This window comes from Sinocyclocheilus grahami, unplaced genomic scaffold, assembly GCF_001515645.1.
Source record: "Sinocyclocheilus grahami isolate Dianchi unplaced genomic scaffold, SAMN03320097.WGS_v1.1 scaffold302.1, whole genome shotgun sequence".
In the NCBI taxonomy this organism is placed as follows: Eukaryota; Metazoa; Chordata; class Actinopteri; order Cypriniformes; family Cyprinidae; genus Sinocyclocheilus; species Sinocyclocheilus grahami.
Window position 1 is genome coordinate 1,643,557 of NW_015505481.1, and position 20,309 is coordinate 1,663,865.

Here is a 20,309-nt window from a genome sequence, read left to right on the forward strand (position 1 = left end):
ATCACTGACTTCAGAAACTTCACACTGGACTTCAAGCAGCTTGGATTTTGTGCCTCTCCAGTCTTCCTCCAGACTCCAAACTCCAGACCTTGATTTCCAAATGAAATGCAAAATTTACTTTCATCTGAAAAGAGGACTGTGGACCACTGAGCAACAGTCCAGTTCTTTTTCTCCCTAGCCCCAGGAAGATGCTTCTGACGTTGTTTCTGTTTCAGAAGTGGCTTGGGTAGCCCTTTTCCTGAAGACGTCTGAGTGTGGTGACTGTTGATGCACTGACTCCAACTTCAGTCCACTCCTTGTGAAGCACTCCCAAGTGTTTGAATCGGCTTTGCTTGACAGTATTCTCAAGCTTGCAGTCATCCCTGTTGCTTGTGCACCTTTTCCTACCCAATTTATTCCTTCCAGTCAACTTTGCATTTAATATGCTTTGATACAGCACTCTGTGAACAGCCACCCTTTTCAGTAATGACCTTCTGTGAATTACCCTCTTTGTGGAGGGTGTCAGTGATCGTCTTCTAGACCAGTGTTTCCCAACCTTTTTTTAAGTCGCGGCACCCTTTGGAAATTTTAACAAACTTGTGGCACCCTACAAAATACATTTTGTCACAATATTTGAATTTCTAACTTTGATATGATAATTTGAAAAGTATAGATACTCGGTACAACAGCAAACTGCAGAATATAATGTCATACAGATACTTTTAATATTAAACATTTTTGGCCATCAATGGTGGCAATCAGTAGGCTAATTTCTACTGAAGAGACCAATTTATATGACAGATTTTAATGTTGGCTTTTATTCATATGTAAACATGATTTAATTACCATTATAACTAGCTATCTCACAAATATTTGCTCACTCAGTGTTTTTTATTTTTATTTTACAGTGGGGTAATTGGTGCAGTAGCACGAGATAGCTTGATTTCAAACTTTTAATTGAATAAAAAATGACAAGTAAGCAGTCAGTAATAAAATAAGAACAAATAAAGAAATTAATAATGATAGCACAAATAAAAAATAACGACAGGCCTTCGAATTAAATAAATTGCTTTTTAGTTTTTTAGGTAGGTCTAACAGTAGGGTTAAGATATTTATCCATTATATATCCAGATATTATCCAAATAATGTTTAGTCTTAGAAAGCTATTATTATCAGAACACGTGAGCATAACATAACGGTTAGCAGATCAGTGAATGAGAGGGCAGCGTTACCAGAGTTGCCCATATACCACACCATGTTACAACATAGTAGGGCTATTGCAGACAGAAACAATACTGTACTACATCGATGTTTCCTGTCGGCTCAATTTTTGAGTGGACTTTGCTGTTCCGATGAGCATGAACGGTATACGAGTGGAGCGACTGAGTACTAAAAGGTTTTCTTGACCTGGTAAGGACTCTAGCCGCTGCATTTTGGACTACCTGTAGCTTGTTTATTGAAGATGCAGGACAACCACCTAGCAGTGCATTACAATAGTCCAGTCTAGAGGTCATGAATGCATGAACTAGCTTTTCTGCATCAGAAACAGGTATCATGTTTCGTAACTTGGCAATGTTTCTAAGATGGAAGAATGCTGTTTTTGTAACATGGGAAATATGATTTTCAAAAGACAAGTTGCTATCTAATATAACACCCAGATTTTTGACTGTAGAGAAAGTAACCGTACATCCGTCTAGTTGCAAATTGTAATCCACGAGATTCGGTGTACTGTCTTTTGGTCCAATAAGTAATATCTCTGTCTTATCCAAGTTTAATAGGAGAAAATTATTGGTCATCCAATCTTTTACATTTTTACACTGTAGGGATGGTCATTTAATGAAACTCAAATGTAAATATTCTAATATTTTGAGACACTGGATTTTTGACTTTCATTAGCTGTAAGCTCTAATCATCAAAATTAAAACAAAAAAACTTTTGAAATAATAACACTTTTGTAATGAATCTAGAATATATGAAAGTTTCACTTTTTGAAATAAGTTACCAAAAACCATGAACTTTTTCACGATATTCTAATTTTTTGAGATGCACCTGTACAGGATATTGAACAAACTGGATAAACAGATCATATTTCATCAATTGCAAAAGGACAGTCAGTTCTAAAGTACAGATAAAAAACAAAAACAAATCAGGTTTGTTTGAAATGGGAGAAAACCCTTAAAGTGTTGTTTGGTCTTTCCTTTCAGCCTGCCAGTGTGAATGTGTTCAAATATACCACCTTCTACATATATTACACCATGCTGCTCATCTCCCTGATCCTGGCCTGCTTGTCCGACCAGCCTCCACTCTTTTCACAGGCTGTCAAAGACTCGGTTAGTGAACTTTACTTAAAGAAGGTAGAGGAATGCCGTATTATATGAATGTTGAATTGATGGCCAGTGCTGTGAATGTTTTTGTACAGAATCCATGTCCAGAGTCGGGAGCTTCATTCCTGTCCAGAATCACTTTCTGGTGGATCACAGGGTGAGCAAAATAAATGACTGCATCTCTATCACTCTTTCTTTAAAAAAAGAATTTTGCACAACAAAAATCTAGAAGGTTTATTCTGGCTCATGTAATTTCTTGATCCCATTCATCCCATCAATTTCTATCTTCTCTCTACTGTCTGTATTGGGTAAAATATCCTTTTTGAAGAAGCCTTCACTTTTTGCTTATGCTTTTATCCTTTTGCTGGATGTTTTTTCTTGATGTATGTTCCTCTTGTTTCCTCATAGATTGATGGTGACTGGTTATAAAAGGCCTCTGGAAGAGAAGGATCTGTGGTCGCTCAACACGGAGGATAAGTCTCAAAGAGTGGTGCCACAGCTGGTGCGCCGCTGGGACCAGGAATGCAACAAGGTCAAAAGGTCAGAAGTGAGAAGTCACTTTTTTTTCTCAAGTAGACAACTTGCTACAAAAATGACTAATCCTCTGATTGGGTTATGCTTTTTTTGTTAGGCCCGTAGATAAGACACTCTACTCCCCAAAAAGAGCAGCAAAGGGAGAAAAGAAGGATGGACAACCAATAGAAGAGTCTGAGATTTTGCTTGCAAAAACCCTTCAGAAAACTGGCGAGCCATCCCTTTTCTGCGCGCTCTGCCGAACCTTTGGACCATACTTTCTCGTCAGCTCTCTGTATAAGATTATTCATGACATCCTGATGTTTGTTGGGCCAGAGATTCTCAGGTATGAATATACAGCATCAGAATCATCTTTTTCTTTTTTACATGTGCGATTATTCCCATCTGCGCTGAGTTCAGAAGCAGTAGTTCTCTGCAGGGGAAAGTGCAAGTGTGCCCTCTGCCTTTTCACAGTCATGTGGTTGGAAATGACTAACTAGGCCACTAGCTCTGTGTGAAGGCCACTCTGTCAAAACAACAGCTGTGACTCTTAAAAGAGCTCCAGTGAAGAGTTAGTTTTGGCATGCTGAGAAGTTGTGCCATCAAATTGTGCACTAGACCATGTTTAAATCCTCTCTAATCCTTTGAAAATAACACCTGAAGTCTCGGCAGTGAGCCTTTATCCAGTTTGCCCACTTTTCTTGCACTTAAATCCAGAAGAACTGCATGTTAATTTATACTCGTGTGAGTTCGGTCTTTTTTTTATCTTAGGCTACTGATCCAGTTTGTGAATGATTCAAGTGCCCCCACTTGGCATGGCTACTTCTACACCACCCTGCTGTTCGTTTGTACCTGCGTGCAAACCCTCATTCTGCAGAAATATTTCCACGTTTGCTTTGTGACAGGCATGAGGTTACGTACGGCCATTGTTGGTGCCGTGTACAGGAAAGTAAGTGGACTTTTGATTGCTCAAATGTCTGTAACATGGAGTAATGCAGTGTTCATGCACATTCTGAGGTTCAAAAAACTGCAAAAAATGCATGTCAAGTGTGAATTTGCCATGTTTTTTAATGAATATGACTTTTAAAGTTTATATACAGTACAATTCAAAAGTTTGGGGTCAGTAAGATTTTTTTTTTATGTTTTTTTGAAAATGTGTTGGTGAATGAACAACATGCTCACCAAGGCTGCATTTGTTTGATCAAGAAAATAATTTAAATTTTTTGTTGTGTAATATATTGTAAAATGTATTTTGTTCATGTGATGGCAAAGCTGTATACTATAAATGTCTATTGCTGTCACTTTTGATCAAGTTAATGCATCCTTGCTGAATAAAGTAACACATTTCTTTACTTTTTTAAAAATTTTATTTAAATTAATTTAAATTAAAAAAGTAAATAAATGAATGGTAGTGTAGTGATTTATAATATTTCCCTTCATTTTGTCAAGGCCTTGGTCATTACCAATGCTGCCCGACGAACATCCACTGTCGGAGAGATTGTGAATCTGATGTCTGTAGATGCTCAGCGTTTTATGGACCTCATCACCTATATCAACATGATTTGGTCAGCACCTTTGCAGGTTATCCTGGCCCTTTACTTCCTGTGGCAGGTATGTGCCTACACAAAGGTGTCTTGGCTTGTATGCTCATTTAATTGCACATCACTAATACCTGTTTTTATTAATTTTTTTGCTCTTTTGTTATAAGAATCTGGGTCCTTCTGTGCTTGCTGGAGTTGCTGTGATGGTGCTGATGGTTCCTGTAAATGCAGTCATTGCCATGAAAACTAAAACCTACCAGGTTTGTACCTCTTATCCTGCTCAGCAGGCAATTTTGTTAATTAGTTCGTCTTTGTTAATCTGACACACTCACCCACAGGTTGCCCAAATGAAAAGCAAGGACAATAGGATCAAGCTTATGAATGAGGTACTGAATGGCATTAAAGTCCTTAAACTCTACGCATGGGAACTGGCATTCAAAGACAAAGTTTCTGCCATCCGAGAGAGTGAATTGCGTGTGCTGAAGAAGACTGCTTACCTTGGTGCTGTGTCCACCTTTACTTGGGTCTGCGCACCATTTTTGGTAGGTGGTGCCTTTGAGTTCTAGTCCTGCATGGGCTTTTTCATCATTATGCCCACTTTCTTTTTTTGATGCTACCTTATGGTTGTGCAGTGACGTTTGCTCTTGTCATCTTGTCTCTTTTACAAAGGTTGCCCTTTCCACATTCGCAGTATATGTGTTAATGGATGAACATAATATTTTGGATGCACAGAAGGCATTCGTTTCCCTGGCCTTGTTCAACATCCTGCGCTTCCCTCTTAATATGTTGCCCATGGTCATTAGCAGCATGGTGCAGGTATTACCTTTCTCTCTCTTTCTTTTTTTAAAAAACATTGAATTAAATGTGAACCTTAGAATGTGATATAAGTTCAAACGTTTTTTTGGCCACTTGTGATGGGATCAAGAAGGATAGCACGGTTAACATGGAAATCCAGGAACTTGTCATCTGATTTCAATTTTTTATGACTATGAAATTTATTGCTTCCATCAGGCCAGTGTGTCTATGAAGCGTCTGCGTGTATTTCTGTCCCATGAGGAGTTGGATGAAGACAATGTGGAGCGGCCAGCCATCACTGCATGTGAGTCGAGTGATTCACAAGCAGTTCAAATCTGGAATTAAACAAATGTGCCATATTCTGTGGCATGTATTTTTTTGTATGCTATGCGTGTTTGACTCGCAAAGCATTCCAGTCCCCAAACTGTTTCCACAGACAGACATAAAACAGCATTGTATGAGAGAGTAGCAGCTGTTCAGTAGATCTGTGGGTTTAAAGACATCCCGTGTGTTTTGATGTTCACTTAAGAGACTTCATTGTTGTTTCCTGCTCATTCAGCTCCTGACAGCATCAGGATTGTGGACGGAGCTTTTAGCTGGTCTAAAGACGACTCCCCTACTTTGAAGAGGTAACACCGTTTTCTTTGCGTGTAAAAGAGATACCACATGATCCAATAAATAGCCTTTTTTTTCAGTGTTATAGAGTACAAGGGATGGGAATTGTACGAAATTTCACGATTCTGATGAACGATTCCATGGTCATTAGCAGCATGGTGCAGGTATTACCTTTCTCTCTCTTTCTTTTTTTAAAAAACATTGAATTAAATGTGAACCTTAGAATGTGATATAAGTTCAAACGTTTTTTTGGCCACTTGTGATGGGATCAAGAAGGATAGCACGGTTAACACGGAAATCCAGGAACTTGTCATCTGATTTCAATTTTTTATGACTATGAAATGTATTGCTTCCATCAGGCCAGTGTGTCTATGAAGCGTCTGCGTGTATTTCTGTCCCATGAGGAGTTGGATGAAGACAATGTGGAGCGGCCAGCCATCACTGCATGTGAGTCGAGTGATTCACAAGCAGTTCAAATCTGGAATTAAACAAATGTGCCATATTCTGTGGCATGTATTTTTTTGTATGCTATGCGTGTTTGACTCGCAAAGCATTCCAGTCCCCAAACTGTTTCCACAGACAGACATAAAACAGCATTGTATGAGAGAGTAGCAGCTGTTCAGTAGATCTGTGGGTTTAAAGACATCCCGTGTGTTTTGATGTTCACTTAAGAGACTTCATTGTTGTTTCCTGCTCATTCAGCTCCTGACAGCATCAGGATTGTGGACGGAGCTTTTAGCTGGTCTAAAGACGACTCCCCTACTTTGAAGAGGTAACACCGTTTTCTTTGCGTGTAAAAGAGATACCACATGATCCAATAAATAGCCTTTTTTTTCAGTGTTATAGAGTACAAGGGATGGGAATTGTACGAAATTTCACGATTCTGATGAACGATTCCATGTACAACTATTTGATTACTTTTAAAGAAGCACCAATTTCCCTCAACAATTAATCAAAACTAAACACAAACAACACATTTTTTTATAACAATGATTACAATTATATTATACAAAAAAATAGTACAATTTGTTACAAAAAACTATTTTTAGAATGTGTTACTTTAACTTAAACAACCTGTCAGTCTAACATAAGACTGATTAGTCATTTGTTTGCCATTTGAATAGGACTATACCGGTCATACAATATTTTTATTGTTGTATGCAACAGCAACAATGCAAAAGTCTATTTATTAGGCAATAAATGCCTCAGTTTACAGTATTTCAGTACTGTTTCTGCCCACATTAGAAAACATTCAAGAACCATTAATGTAACAGAACGTCATGAAAATCATTTGATTTTTAATATCCGTTATCAATTCCCAGCCCTATGTACTCTTCACAAATGTTGTTGTTGTTGTTATTATTTTCAAGGCATCAAAATGACTTTTAGCATTGACATTAATATTGCGGTTACATAGAGCAGAACCAGTGAAACAGGCTACTGAGGACGTTACAGGCAAGTACATGTGCATGAACCCCGATACAGGAGAGTATCAATCGCCAGAGGAAATGTAATCTGGTGAATCTCCACTGATATTAATGAGAGGGAGAATGAAATTTGGGAATGCTGAATTGCTTTCAATCGTAGCTTAATTTCATTTATTTCATTTCCATCTCATTTACTTCAAATCATGCATTGAACTGTGTAATTTGACTTGCATTATTGTTCACTCTGAGTACAATTCTATCAGTACACTCTGAAGGATTTGCTCGAAATCTGCAATCAACAATGAAGTGAATTAAGAAATCCGAATGAATGAATGAATTCTTTGCCGCCTCTGCCCACATGTTGCTTGAACTGTTTGTTGTTGTTTGTATCTGTTCGTGTCTCAGCGCGTCTTTCTGTCTCTTCAGGATTAATGTGCGTATCCCTGAGGGGGCGCTTGTTGCTGTGGTAGGGCACGTGGGTTCAGGGAAATCCTCTCTGCTTTCAGCTTTGCTGGGAGAGATGCAGAAGCAAGAAGGATCTGTCTCGATTAAGGTACAGACACAAGCTATGTGCTTCTTTATTGCAAGGTTGCCTGAAATTATTTTGTGTGGAAACAGTGGCTCTTCGAGTTAAGTGCTTTGTTGTATTTAAGTTAAATAGATTATGTACTGTTTGCACTGGGGCTCAAACATTTCAGACCACTAGATTTTCAATTATAATTTAATATTTTATTATGTATAAAATATAATTTACTATATATTTTTTTTGTATAAAATATTCATGGCTTTTATATTACATAATTTCATTATATTAGCAGCATAACAGCATAACGGATTTTGTAACGTCTTAGTATTTTTTTTGTCAAGGTTTGTTCCTTGATTGGCGTCAACTCCACATGATTTGAAGATGTGCCAAAAAGCGTCTTGTGCTTCTGTGAATGCAAGAACATCTGACTGTCACATGATCAATATCCCATGCCAATACCTTTCTTTGTTTTGATTTATTAACAACAATGCCTTAAAGACATTTAAAGTTAAAGCTGAAGCTTAAGAACAGTATGAAAGAAAAATATCAGTTTTTCAAAGCGGTCCAAGAATTTTGGGCCCACTGTGTATTTGGATAACATTGATAATAGGATGATAAAGAAATGCATTGAGTATCTGATGTTTTTCAGGGCTCTGTGGCTTACGTGCCTCAGCAGGCCTGGATCCAAAACACCACTCTCAAAGACAACATTTTGTTTGGACGGGACGCAAAAGACAGCTGGTACCAGAAGGTGGTAGAGGCTTGTGCTCTCCTACCAGACCTGGAGATCCTACCTGGAGGAGACTTGACAGAGATTGGGGAGAAGGTAAATAAAGATTTTAAAAAGATTCTTACACTTTGTCATAAACAAGCACGATACATTGAAGGTTAATGCTGCATGGTGTCACAGACTGCTTTTAATGCAACAATCTGACATTATTTAAATAGCAGTCAGTTGGGTTAATGTGACATTGTCATTTTAGGGCGTGAATCTGTCTGGAGGTCAGAAACAGCGGGTGAGTGTGGCCAGGGCTATCTACTGCAACTGTGCAGTGTATCTGCTGGATGACCCACTCTCCGCTGTGGATGCTCATGTGGGAAAACACATCTTTGAGAAGGTCATCGGACCTCAGGGGTTGCTACAGGGCAGAGTAAGGCCATTTTAGCCATGTATTATCCAAATATGTATACATCTCTTATGGACATTTCACATCACACATGGTACTCTTTCAGACTCGGGTTCTGGTGACCCACGGGCTGAGCTTCCTGCCCCAGGCTGACCTGATCTTGGTGATGGTGGATGGGGAAATCACAGAGATGGGCTCTTACACTGAGCTGCTGGGCAGACAGGGTGCTTTCGCTGAGTTCCTGCGTACCTACACCAACACAGAGCAGGAGGAGTCAGTGGGAGGTGAGGCTGGCCTCCTCATATCTGAACTTCTTTCATGCGTCTGTCCTTTCACATAGCCGTTTCCTCTAAATGATTACTATTGTTCACATTGTGTGTGATCTTTTTTCCAAAATAATCCGTGTCTAGTGATCCTTTTTTTGATCTGTATGTCTGTGTTTTCATCTCCATTTGTTCATTTGTTGTGTCCCCTCTTTTGGCTCTTCAGAGGAGGGAGGGGAGGCAGAGGACGAAAAAGGGAAATCTGAAGGTTTGAGGGTGTAATTGGTCCCCGGGCCATATCATTTGAATAGGCCTGCCTGTACTGCATGTTAGAATAGGGCTTATTATCCTGGTCTGAGGCCTGAAATATTTGAGGTGCACACAGAGTTGTTTTAGTATTTTCCCACTTCATTACTATTGGACCTCACAACCCTTAGATTGACCTTTTACACATCCTTGCACTGCGCTTCATTTTGATGGAGTAAATGGTACCCCTTTTCACAGTAATCGAATTGGACCCCATCTCAGCTCACTTGAGAGCCATGCAATGATGTGAGTTTTACTACATAATTAATGTATGACTCTTTTTGAGAAAATGCACTACTGTTTAAAGTCTCTTATTCACACCAAGACTGCATTTATTTGATCAAAACATCAATGAATAAAAAAAACAAAGCCTTCATGCATAATGCATTATAAAAGAAGTTATAATACATTTAATTATGCCTTGTAGAGCAGCTTATAATGCTTTCTACAATCTCATAAATAATTGTAACCACAGTTAATACATTTATAACACTTATCAATTCATTGTTACACTATGCATTTTAAATTCGGTTGTAATTATTTATGACAAGATGAATAATTATAATGTATTATACCATTCACTAACCCTTTATAATGCATTATACAGTACATAAAGGCTTTAAGTAAAGTGTTACCAAAATAAGAACTGAAAATAAGTAATATTGTGGAAAAATTACTATTTAAAATAACTCTTTTTTTTCTATTTTAAAATGTAATTTATTTCTGTGACGGCAAAGCTGAATTCACATGATCCTTCAGAAATCATTTTAATATGCTGATTTGGTGCTCAAGTGAATTATTATTATTTTTTTTGTATTCTTTGAATCGAAAGTTCAAAAGAAAAACATTTATTTGAAATAGAAATGATATTTAAACTTGATATTTATAAATAAGATAATTTCATTTAAGAGACCCAGCGAAATGTCTTTGTAGTCTGTGCAGGACATCTACATTCATCATTTTTGTTAGAATGGAGCACTGTGAATGGCTTCAACCTTTAAAGGGGTCATATAATGCGATTTTCAATTTTTCCTTTCTCTTTGGAGTGTTACAAGCTCTTGGTGCATAAAGAAGATCTGTAAAGTTGCAAAGACTAAAGTCTCAAATCCAAAGAGATATTCTTTATAAAAGTTAAGACTTGTCCATGCCCTTCTAAAACGCCTCATTTAAACACGCCCCCACATGTCTATGTCACTGTGTGGGAATATTTGCATAACGCCACCCAAATGTTCACGTAAAGAAAGAAGGCGTAACTTTTATTCTCGCTGTAGTATTGTTGCCGCCGCCGCCATGTTGTGGATATGCTGTGTGTTTCATTGTGAAAGCGAAACTACTTAGTTTGGTCTTCCAAAAGAGGACGATATCCGCTTTGTCATGCCTAGAGCTGATCCGTGCTGGTCACTGAGGAAAAACATCAACTTCGGCTTTTACCATGGACGAAGCAGAGTCCAGCCCGGGGTCGTCACATGTGGTTGCCGCAAGCCTCCTTTGTCGAATCCGCCAGGTGCCACTCACTCAAGCCGCTGTGTGTTTCGTTGTGAAAGCGAAACTACTTTGTTTGGCCTTCCAAAAGAGGACATAATGTTTCTTTAAAGTGGGGCAGTTCCAACTTTGCAAGGACAGTCTGGCGCTTCTGACTCACAGCCTGTAAGTACGTTTTTTATATTGAAAGGATTTGCCACTGATGATCCAAACGCGAGTTTGAGCAGTGTAGAGTAGCGCTTATTGTTTGTCATTTCTCCGATCACAAATGCAGACATGGTTTTATGTTTACGCGGCGCAATACGCAACGCAAAGCGTAAAAACACAGTATAAGTCATTATAATCAATAATTATGTCCCCGCTGGATGCAACAATTGCCTCGTTTGTAATGGGTTTTATTGGTTTTGTCTCATCGCATGGAACATGGAAACCACACATGGAAACCATAGACTGTATGATGGAAACACAGTATGGTAAGGGGCGTAACATTTCTGTCACACGCTTGAGGTATTCAGCCAATCACAACACACTGGATAGCTGGCCAATCAGAGCACACAGGTGGAAATTTAATTGGTTATTCACTGATAATTTAATTTGTGAGCTTGAGAAACATAGTGACCAAATCACGAGTTGTTGAATCAGTCAATCCAAATGCCGTCCATCAGTTTGACAGATAAAAAACAAGAACAAAACCATGTAAACTTACTGCATCATTCACTCATTTGTGCTAGACACTAAAAATGACTTTTGTTATGGTTGATAAAGACCCTGTCTTATATGTAACAACCATTTAACATTTAAATCATGGACTAATAATTTTTTGACATTATTTGCTAGCCTGCTCTATCTCTGTGTCCTGTAGGCAGAGTCAGATCTCTCTTAATGCAGCGGGCACAAGTAAAACCCCAGAGAAAACTGAACCCAATGATGTTGCGGCCGCAAAGAAGGCCAAATCCACAGAAGCTGCCCGACTGACTGAGGCTGACAAGGCCAACACTGGCAGGGTATGAGTCAGCCATCTCTATGTTAGGATGCGAGATCATGGTTCCTATTTCCATCTGATTTTGAGATTTAGTGAATGTTGTGTGTTGTGCAGGTGAAGCTGTCTGTGTTTTGGGAGTACATGAAGGCTATCGGCTTGCCCCTGTCCATCTTCAGTATCTTTCTGTTCTTCTGTCATCATCTGTCCTCTCTGGGCTCAAACTACTGGCTCAGTCTCTGGACAGATGACCCTGTTATCAATAACACACAGCCCAACAGTGAGATGCGTTTAGGGGTGTATGGAGCCCTCGGACTCACACAAGGTGATTTAAGGGACAGTCATGTTGTTGTGTGTTATTGCATATATTTAGATTTTAAATTCCTGAAAACTTGCTTTTAATACGAAAACTTGTATTCAAGGTTACATAGCCTCCTCAACCAAGATTTTAGATTAGCTTGTAGTTACATGGATCAATGCATATTCCAAAGTTATGTATTGTACAAAAAGTCTTTGAAATCAAAAACCTTATTGAATTGTACAATTATGTAAAAGAAATGCATTGCCTTAACAGGGCTTATGTTTTGGGCGCTGCAGTTTAACATGAATATTTCAGTTAACAGTAAATATTTCGATTGGAATCAACAGTTCGGCAGAAATTATAAGTGCACACATCCAGCAGGCAGAAATCTCAGTGAGAGTTAGCAACTGCAAAAATCACAAAAAGGAAAAAGTTGGTACACCAAAGCTCCATAAACTAACAGTGAAGTTTCAAGGCATATGGTCACTGTTGGTTAGAACTTGTAATAAAACATTTTTCTTGGTTTGCCAACGTTTTTCTTTTTCTAAATACAATATTACATCATTGGAATACCTTCCAAAATCCACTAAAATATATATATATATTTTTTTTAAATACCATCTCAATTTCATAGGTGATATATAGCTGCGATTACTCATGATGGTATTTTCATAATATTTTTTAAATTTTAAGGTAAAATATTGAGTATTTAATGTCAATATTGTGTGTGAAGTGTTTTTATTTAAAATAAATGTTAAATTGCCCCTTAAGAATGTTTTAATGTAATGCATTTTTATGCAACTCGGCATCCTTCTATATAATTTTTTTGTCATTAAAGGGTTAGTTCACCCAAAAATGAAAATGAGCCCATAAATTACTCACCCTCAAGTCATCATAGGTGTATATGACTTTCTTCTTTCAGACGAATCCAGTCAGAGTTCTATTAAAAATCGTCTTTGATCTTTCAAGCTGTTTCATGGCACTCAGCGGGCGTTGCATGCATCAGTCCAAAAGCACTTAATTAAAATGCGCCCATTCATAAAAAAAAGTGTCTCACATGGCTCTACACTGACCTTCTGTTTTCATTGGTAATATATTTAGTTGGTGTGTTTGATTAATGATCATTGTTTACTATTATTTCTCAGTGATAATTTCACCAAAAAATTATGAATGCACTTATTGTTCTTTATAAAAACCTCAAACTAGGGTTTATTTTTCAGGTTTGTTGGGAGTGATGTTTTAAAAACAAGTAGGAATAATCCTTTGCCACTTTAAGGTCAGATACCTAAATCTTAGTAGTTCTTTAAGGGCAGGTTGTCTTGGAGATGGCGGTACCTACTGAGCTGTGTGCTGTGTGCTTCACTCTGTGCTGTATACCATATATCTGTTGAATGTACGCTTGAGTGCATGCGCTGCTCAGAAGTGACAAGCGCAGGGGAGAGATCAAAACTAAACAACGGTCACTTATTAGAAGTACAAAACGAGGATTTGTAAAGAAGAATGTCGGAGGATTTCGATATAAGCCAAGAAGAGACTGGTTTTCCTTTGTTAAAGTAAGGAAACTTTGCTTCCTTTGCTCCTGTTAACAAACGTTGGTTTTCACGAGACTCACTGGCTCATGCGCAGCGCTGACCTCATACATCATCCGCCCGCAGGTGCTTCTGTGTACAACAGTGAGCGCAAGCTACATTAAAGGGATTATTACATTTTGAATATGGCTATTTTTCTTACAAAAACGCATCGATTCACTACAGGAGGCCTTTGTTCACCCTCGGAGCCGTGTGAGACAATTTTTTATGGATGGGCGCATTTTATTTAACTGCTTTTGGACTGATGCATGCAACACCCACTGAGTGGCATTAAACGGCTTGATAGATCAAAGACAATTTTTAATATAACTCCAACTGGATTCGTCTGAAAGAAGAAAGTCATATACACCTAGGATGACTTGAGTGTGAGTAATTTATGGACTAATTTTAATTTTTGGGTGAACTAACCCTTTACTATACCTACATGTAGTTATTTTTATGTATTTATGTATTTTTTAATTTATTAATATTTTAGCATATTTGTCCAGTAACCAGTTTGATTCTGAAAAGCCAGATTTCTCTTTTTCTTTTCCATTTTCTCTCTGACAGGCATTGCAGTGTTCTGCTATTCTGTAGCGGTGTCTGTTGGTGGGATCTTAGCCTCCCGCTACCTGCACCAGACGATGCTCTACAATGTCCTGAGATCGCCCATGTCTTTCTTCGAACGCACACCCAGTGGCAACCTGGTCAACCGCTTTGCCAAAGAGACGGACACCATTGACTCGGTCATCCCTAGCATCATAAAAATGTTCATGGGCTCCATGTTTAATGTGCTGGGTTCATGTGCTGTCATCCTCATCGCCACACCGCTGGTGGCTATCATCATCCCTCCGCTGGGCCTGCTTTACTTCTTTGTACAGGTCAGTCAGTTATTTTACCATGCAGCTGCTTGAAAGGAAAGGTTAGTAATTCTTTAGGCTAAAACACATTTAGATAGAAATGGTTCAAGATCTAAAACTTCAGTGTAAGTGTAGTAATGGTGGTTGCTGCTCTGACATTTGCCTTTTTGTCTCTATTAGCGTTTCTACGTGGCGTCCTCTCGGCAACTGAAACGACTGGAGTCTGTGAGCCGCTCTCCTGTCTACACACACTTCAACGAGACGCTGCTGGGCACCAGTGTGATCAGAGCATTTGGAGAGCAGCAACGCTTCATCAGAGAGAGTGACGGAAGAGTGGACCTCAACCAAAAAGCTTATTTCCCCAGCATTGTAGCCAACCGGTGAGAATTCGCAGAAGATCACCAGGTTTTTTTTTTTTTTCCCCTGGTTTAGGTCTATTAGGTGTCATTAAGTTTGATATAGTAGTGTCTTGTTTTTTGGAAAGCTGATGATTTGTGTGTGTCTTTGTGCCTCTGCAGATGGCTGGCAGTGAGGTTAGAGTTTGTGGGCAACTGTATTGTGGCATTTGCAGCGCTTTTTGCAGTGATGGCCAGGGACAGTCTGAGTCCAGGTATCATGGGACTGTCCATCTCTTATGCGCTGCAGGTCAGTCTAACTTCTAAAATGATGAGATACAGACCAAATGTACATCCGAATCCTTACTAGTTCCGTATTTCTCACAGGTCACAACATCTTTGAACTGGCTGGTGCGGATGTCCTCTGAGGTGGAGACTAACATAGTGGCAGTGGAGAGGGTAAAGGAATATGGAGACACAGAAAAAGAGGTCAGTGCACCAGCAGGCAAATTGTGTGTGTGTTCATTCTGTTCTTGTGTAGAGTCCAATCTGTGATTAGCCCTGCTTCCTCCCTTATCTCACACTGTACTAGAGAGATGAGGATATTTAGCACACATGGAGGGGTGGGGGATAGTATATGTCCACAAAATGTGGCACTAGTTTCCGGAGATTTCGGTAATATATTTGACGTCTCCATGGACTTTTTCTTTGCCAACATCAGGATTTTAGGCTATAATTTGTATTAATTTATGAAACGTGATCTTGTAGCTGATCTTTTTTCTATTTGGTATGCTGACCACTGGACAAGGTTTTTTTTTTTTTTTTTTACTATTTCTAATAAACTTTTTTTCTTCACTTGTTAAATTTAAATGGACCGGCAGTTTGACAAATGAGTTTTTAAAAGTGATTTTTTAAAATTGTTTTTTTTTTATTTAAATGATTACGTACACTTTATAAAAATTTGATTATTTATACTAACATTCAAATGTTTATACTTTTATTCAGCAAGGATGCATTAAATTGATCAAAAGTGACTGTATATACAGTATCTCAGTCCACACACACACAAAGATATCTAAGGATCATGTGACACTAAAGACTGGAGTAATGGCTTATGAAAATTCAGCTTTGCATCACAGGAATAAATTACACTTTAAATTATATCATAATAGAAAAGTTATTTGAAATTGTTACAAATATTTCACAAAATTGCTGTTTTCACTGTATTTGTGGTCAAATAAATGCAGTCTGGTTGAGCATAAGAGCTTTTTTTCCAAAAACATTTCAAACATCCTACCAGCCCTAAACGGTAGTGTAATAAACAGTCAGCTAATTCAAATAGTATTAGATGAACTACAGCATGTCACACTGCAGAACATATCAATGTCCCAAAAGTGTTTCAAGTTAACTTCATGTATTTCTGGTTTCAGTGTTAAAGATGGATTGTTGAGATGTGGTTGATCTATGCTGCATTAATGTCTCTGTTTACAGGCTGAATGGAGGTTGGAGCACTCAACTCTGCCTGCTGGCTGGCCGACCACTGGTCATATTGAAATCCGCAACTTTGGCTTGAGATACAGAGAGGACTTAGAGCTGGCTATTTCTGATATCTCGGTCAACATTGAGGGAGGAGAAAAGGTGCCTGGAGCCATTGCAATATTCAGAATCTGCTCAAGCTTTGACTTCATCAATAAACACATTTTTTCCTTATAAACATGCAACGTTAATCATGTATGTATTTGTGTGTTTTTCTTAGGTGGGAATTGTGGGTAGGACAGGAGCAGGAAAGTCCTCATTGACATTAGGGCTCTTCCGCATCATCGAGGCAGCTCAGGGGGAGATTTGTGTAGATGGAGTCAACATCGCTGAGCTGGGCCTGCATGAGCTACGGTCCAGAATCACAATCATTCCTCAGGTACCGCACTTAAATACACCTAAGACCTAAACATTTATTTAAAGTCACTCAATCTTTTTCAATCTGTTCAATTGCTTTCAGAATGATTTAGTTAACTTGCCAATGAAAATTGAACTCCTTTTCCTCTGTCTCAGGATCCAGTGCTGTTCTCTGGTTCCTTGCGTATGAATCTGGACCCCTTTGATGGCTACACTGATGAGGAGGTCTGGAGAGCTCTGGAACTCGCACATCTCAAGAACTTTGTGTCTGGCCTGCCTGACAAACTCAACCATGAGTGTTCAGAGGGAGGAGAGAATCTCAGGTACAAACCCCTTCTCAGCAATGTTTACTCATCATTTCATAAACATCTGATATGACTGTTTCTGATTGGATATTCTGGGCTTCAGTTTGGGTCAGCGGCAGCTGGTTTGCCTGGCCCGAGCTCTCCTGAGGAAGACCAAGATTCTGGTTTTGGATGAAGCCACTGCAGCTGTAGACCTGGAGACAGACAATTTAATACAGTCCACTATCAGAACTCAGTTTGAGGACTGCACTGTTCTAACCATCGCCCACCGTCTCAACACCATCATGGACTACACTAGGTAAACTTTTTTTTTTTAAATAACGAAACTTCATCAAATAGCGAAATATGAAATAATAATAAAACTATTATATAAATAATAATAAAATTGAAAGACTATCCTCACACTATATTATAATTGTTATATAACAATACTTTAAAAATGTTCCCTCATTTTTTTTCTTAAAAGGGTGCTGGTTCTCGATAAAGGCCAGATGGCAGAATTTGATTCTCCGTCCAATTTAACTGCCAAGAAGGGAATTTTCTACAAGATGGCCAAAGACTCAGGTTTGGTCTGAAAAGTAGAGGGGCTGAAGAGCCCTCTGTTCATCCAGGACATATCACTGACTAGAGCCCTTGGAGAGTGGACCTTGCGAGACATGGACTCTGAAGGTACTTCTTCTGTGGGCCTGGAGCTCACACACACACAGTGTGAACATGACACCACTGCATCCTCAGCTACTGTAGCCCTCTGTTTTCAATCACATTTGAAAGGTTTCACTGCAAATGCTGCTTTAAAGGTTGTTTGATGCCAACATTTGGGAGGTTTGAAACTAGTTTGATTTATTCATGGCTGTTTTTGTTGTCCGTTTTCATTTGGAAGACTTCTCAGTTTACCACTAAGCCACACTTTGCTGCTAGTGGTTGATTGTTAGTAATGAAAACAATTATATTTGCAACATTTGTTTCACTAGAAAGAGTAAAGAACAAAGTTTCTCTGTGCAGTGTACCATTGATGCAGTGATCAATTGTTGATTGACCAAACAGCTGCTGGGAAATCCCTCCATGAGCAGGAGGTACTTCACCCCGAGCCAAAGTTAATATTTGAAGCTATTCTCATTATCAAAGAAGCAACACATTTGAAATTTCTAGTTTCATCTCCAGATAGCCATTGTTTGCTCTCATTTGATCTTTATTTATAGTTTGAGAAAATCTGTTACAATATTTATTTTCTTTATATCAAATTATTTTATCATATAACATATTTATTACTGGGTATCTCCCACTAATGGCGACTTAAGCCTCATCTTACCAATATCACGCAGAAGAGTCTACACTGACCTTCTGTTTTCATTGGTAATATATTTAGTTGGTGTGTTTGATTAATGATCTTTGTTTACTATTATTTCTCAGTGATAATTTCACCAAAAAATTATGAATGCACTTATTGTTCTTTATAAAAACCTCAAACTAGGGTTTATTTTTCAGGTTTGTTGGGAGTGATGTTTTAAAAACAAGTAGGAATAATCCTTTGCCACTTTAAGGTCAGATACCTAAATCTTAGTAGTTCTTTAAGGGCAGGTTGTCTTGGAGATGGCGGTACCTACTGAGCTGTGTGCTGTGTGCTTCACTCTGTGCTGTATACCATATATCTGTTGAATGTACGCTTGAATGCGCCACGTTGTTTCATTCATCAGTACCTCCACTCTAGATCATTTAAGCCTTCTGAGTTTTTTAAAGGCCAATCAGTTTTTTTTAAGGAACTGACAAAGACACCCTTTGAATGATAAAAAATATATATCTGATTTGTTACATATTTATATGATTTGTATGTAAACAAAGTTATTATTTGATATTTGTATACATGCACTAGTTTTAAGTGTGCTTAGTTTCATAAATCAGGCTTATATGTACAGGGGAAATATGAATAAATTTTTGTAAAGAGCCTTTTGTTAGTGTTTTAACAGTGTTGTACTTCTGAAATCAGTCTTTCAAAATGTTTTGTCACAGTGAGAAGGAAAACGATTTCTGATCACTACTACCAACATTTATTTTACTGAAGCTGTCCAGAAAATAAAAAAAGCATTTTCAAGTTTGACAGTCTCTCATGAAGTGTGCATGGAAATGTTATAAATATATATAAAAAACAGTACAAAATACATAAATACAGATTTAAAGTTTTAGATTATGGAAAAAATACTAGTATTAATACATAGACAAATTCAGTATAAGGATGTTGCATTGTTTTTAACATTAAAGGATCTTTCTTACATCATAAATATCTTAAAATAGATGCATCTTTTCACCTTTATGGGAATTTAGGGTTTAATGAGCTGATATAATTAAGAAATTCATGTAACAACCTGAAAAGGTTCAAGTAGAATTGTGACTAGTTCTGCAGCTGTGTTATGCCAGGATCTACAACAATATAAGGAACTGACAAAGACACCCTTTGAATGATAAAAAATATATATCTGATTTGTTACATATTTATATGATTTGTATGTAAACAAAGTTATTATTTGATATTTGTATACATGCACTAGTTTTAAGTGTGCTTAGTTTCATAAATCAGGCTTATATGTACAGGGGAAATATGAATAAATTTTTGTAAAGAGCCTTTTGTTAGTGTTTTAACAGTGTTGTACTTCTGAAATCAGTCTTTCAAAATGTTTTGTCACAGTGAGAAGGAAAACGATTTCTGATCACTACTACCAACATTTATTTTACTGAAGCTGTCCAGAAAATAAAAAAAGCATTTTCAAGTTTGACAGTCTCTCATGAAGTGTGCATGGAAATGTTATAAATATATATAAAAAACAGTACAAAATACATAAATACAGATTTAAAGTTTTAGATTATGGAAAAAATACTAGTATTAATACATAGACAAATTCAGTATAAGGATGTTGCATTGTTTTTAACATTAAAGGATCTTTCTTACATCATAAATATCTTAAAATAGATGCATCTTTTCACCTTTATGGGAATTTAGGGTTTAATGAGCTGATATAATTAAGAAATTCATGTAACAACCTGAAAAGGTTCAAGTAGAATTGTGACTAGTTCTGCAGCTGTGTTATGCCAGGATCTACAACAATAAACTACAAATTTCCACAAATCTTCACTTTGACAGCAGTGAGAGGTGGTGAAAATGGCTGTGCACACCCTCT

General features: G+C 37.9%; 1 protein-coding gene across 1 annotated transcript in view; it reads left to right on the plus strand.

The window, feature by feature from the left end:
- The window catches only part of LOC107601224 (multidrug resistance-associated protein 1-like), a 22,845-nt gene extending 3,641 nt beyond the window's left edge, over positions 1 to 19,204 (plus strand). The window contains exons 5-34 of the mRNA XM_016293317.1: positions 2,184 to 2,309; positions 2,399 to 2,460; positions 2,712 to 2,843; positions 2,935 to 3,162; positions 3,588 to 3,765; positions 4,266 to 4,427; positions 4,525 to 4,617; positions 4,696 to 4,899; positions 5,027 to 5,173; positions 5,369 to 5,456; positions 5,712 to 5,781; positions 5,856 to 5,931; positions 6,127 to 6,214; positions 6,470 to 6,539; positions 7,621 to 7,747; positions 8,370 to 8,546; positions 8,704 to 8,871; positions 8,954 to 9,131; positions 9,337 to 9,378; positions 11,733 to 11,902; positions 11,995 to 12,202; positions 14,317 to 14,627; positions 14,787 to 14,986; positions 15,125 to 15,251; positions 15,329 to 15,430; positions 16,433 to 16,579; positions 16,698 to 16,856; positions 16,991 to 17,157; positions 17,243 to 17,437; positions 17,606 to 19,204. Of these exons, the coding sequence (XP_016148803.1) occupies positions 2,184 to 2,309; positions 2,399 to 2,460; positions 2,712 to 2,843; positions 2,935 to 3,162; positions 3,588 to 3,765; positions 4,266 to 4,427; positions 4,525 to 4,617; positions 4,696 to 4,899; positions 5,027 to 5,173; positions 5,369 to 5,456; positions 5,712 to 5,781; positions 5,856 to 5,931; positions 6,127 to 6,214; positions 6,470 to 6,539; positions 7,621 to 7,747; positions 8,370 to 8,546; positions 8,704 to 8,871; positions 8,954 to 9,131; positions 9,337 to 9,378; positions 11,733 to 11,902; positions 11,995 to 12,202; positions 14,317 to 14,627; positions 14,787 to 14,986; positions 15,125 to 15,251; positions 15,329 to 15,430; positions 16,433 to 16,579; positions 16,698 to 16,856; positions 16,991 to 17,157; positions 17,243 to 17,437; positions 17,606 to 17,714 (4,311 nt within the window). The 3' untranslated portion in view covers positions 17,715 to 19,204. The remainder of the gene's footprint in view (positions 1 to 2,183; positions 2,310 to 2,398; positions 2,461 to 2,711; positions 2,844 to 2,934; positions 3,163 to 3,587; positions 3,766 to 4,265; positions 4,428 to 4,524; positions 4,618 to 4,695; positions 4,900 to 5,026; positions 5,174 to 5,368; positions 5,457 to 5,711; positions 5,782 to 5,855; positions 5,932 to 6,126; positions 6,215 to 6,469; positions 6,540 to 7,620; positions 7,748 to 8,369; positions 8,547 to 8,703; positions 8,872 to 8,953; positions 9,132 to 9,336; positions 9,379 to 11,732; positions 11,903 to 11,994; positions 12,203 to 14,316; positions 14,628 to 14,786; positions 14,987 to 15,124; positions 15,252 to 15,328; positions 15,431 to 16,432; positions 16,580 to 16,697; positions 16,857 to 16,990; positions 17,158 to 17,242; positions 17,438 to 17,605) is intronic.
- Positions 19,205 to 20,309: the final 1,105 nt, after the last annotated feature.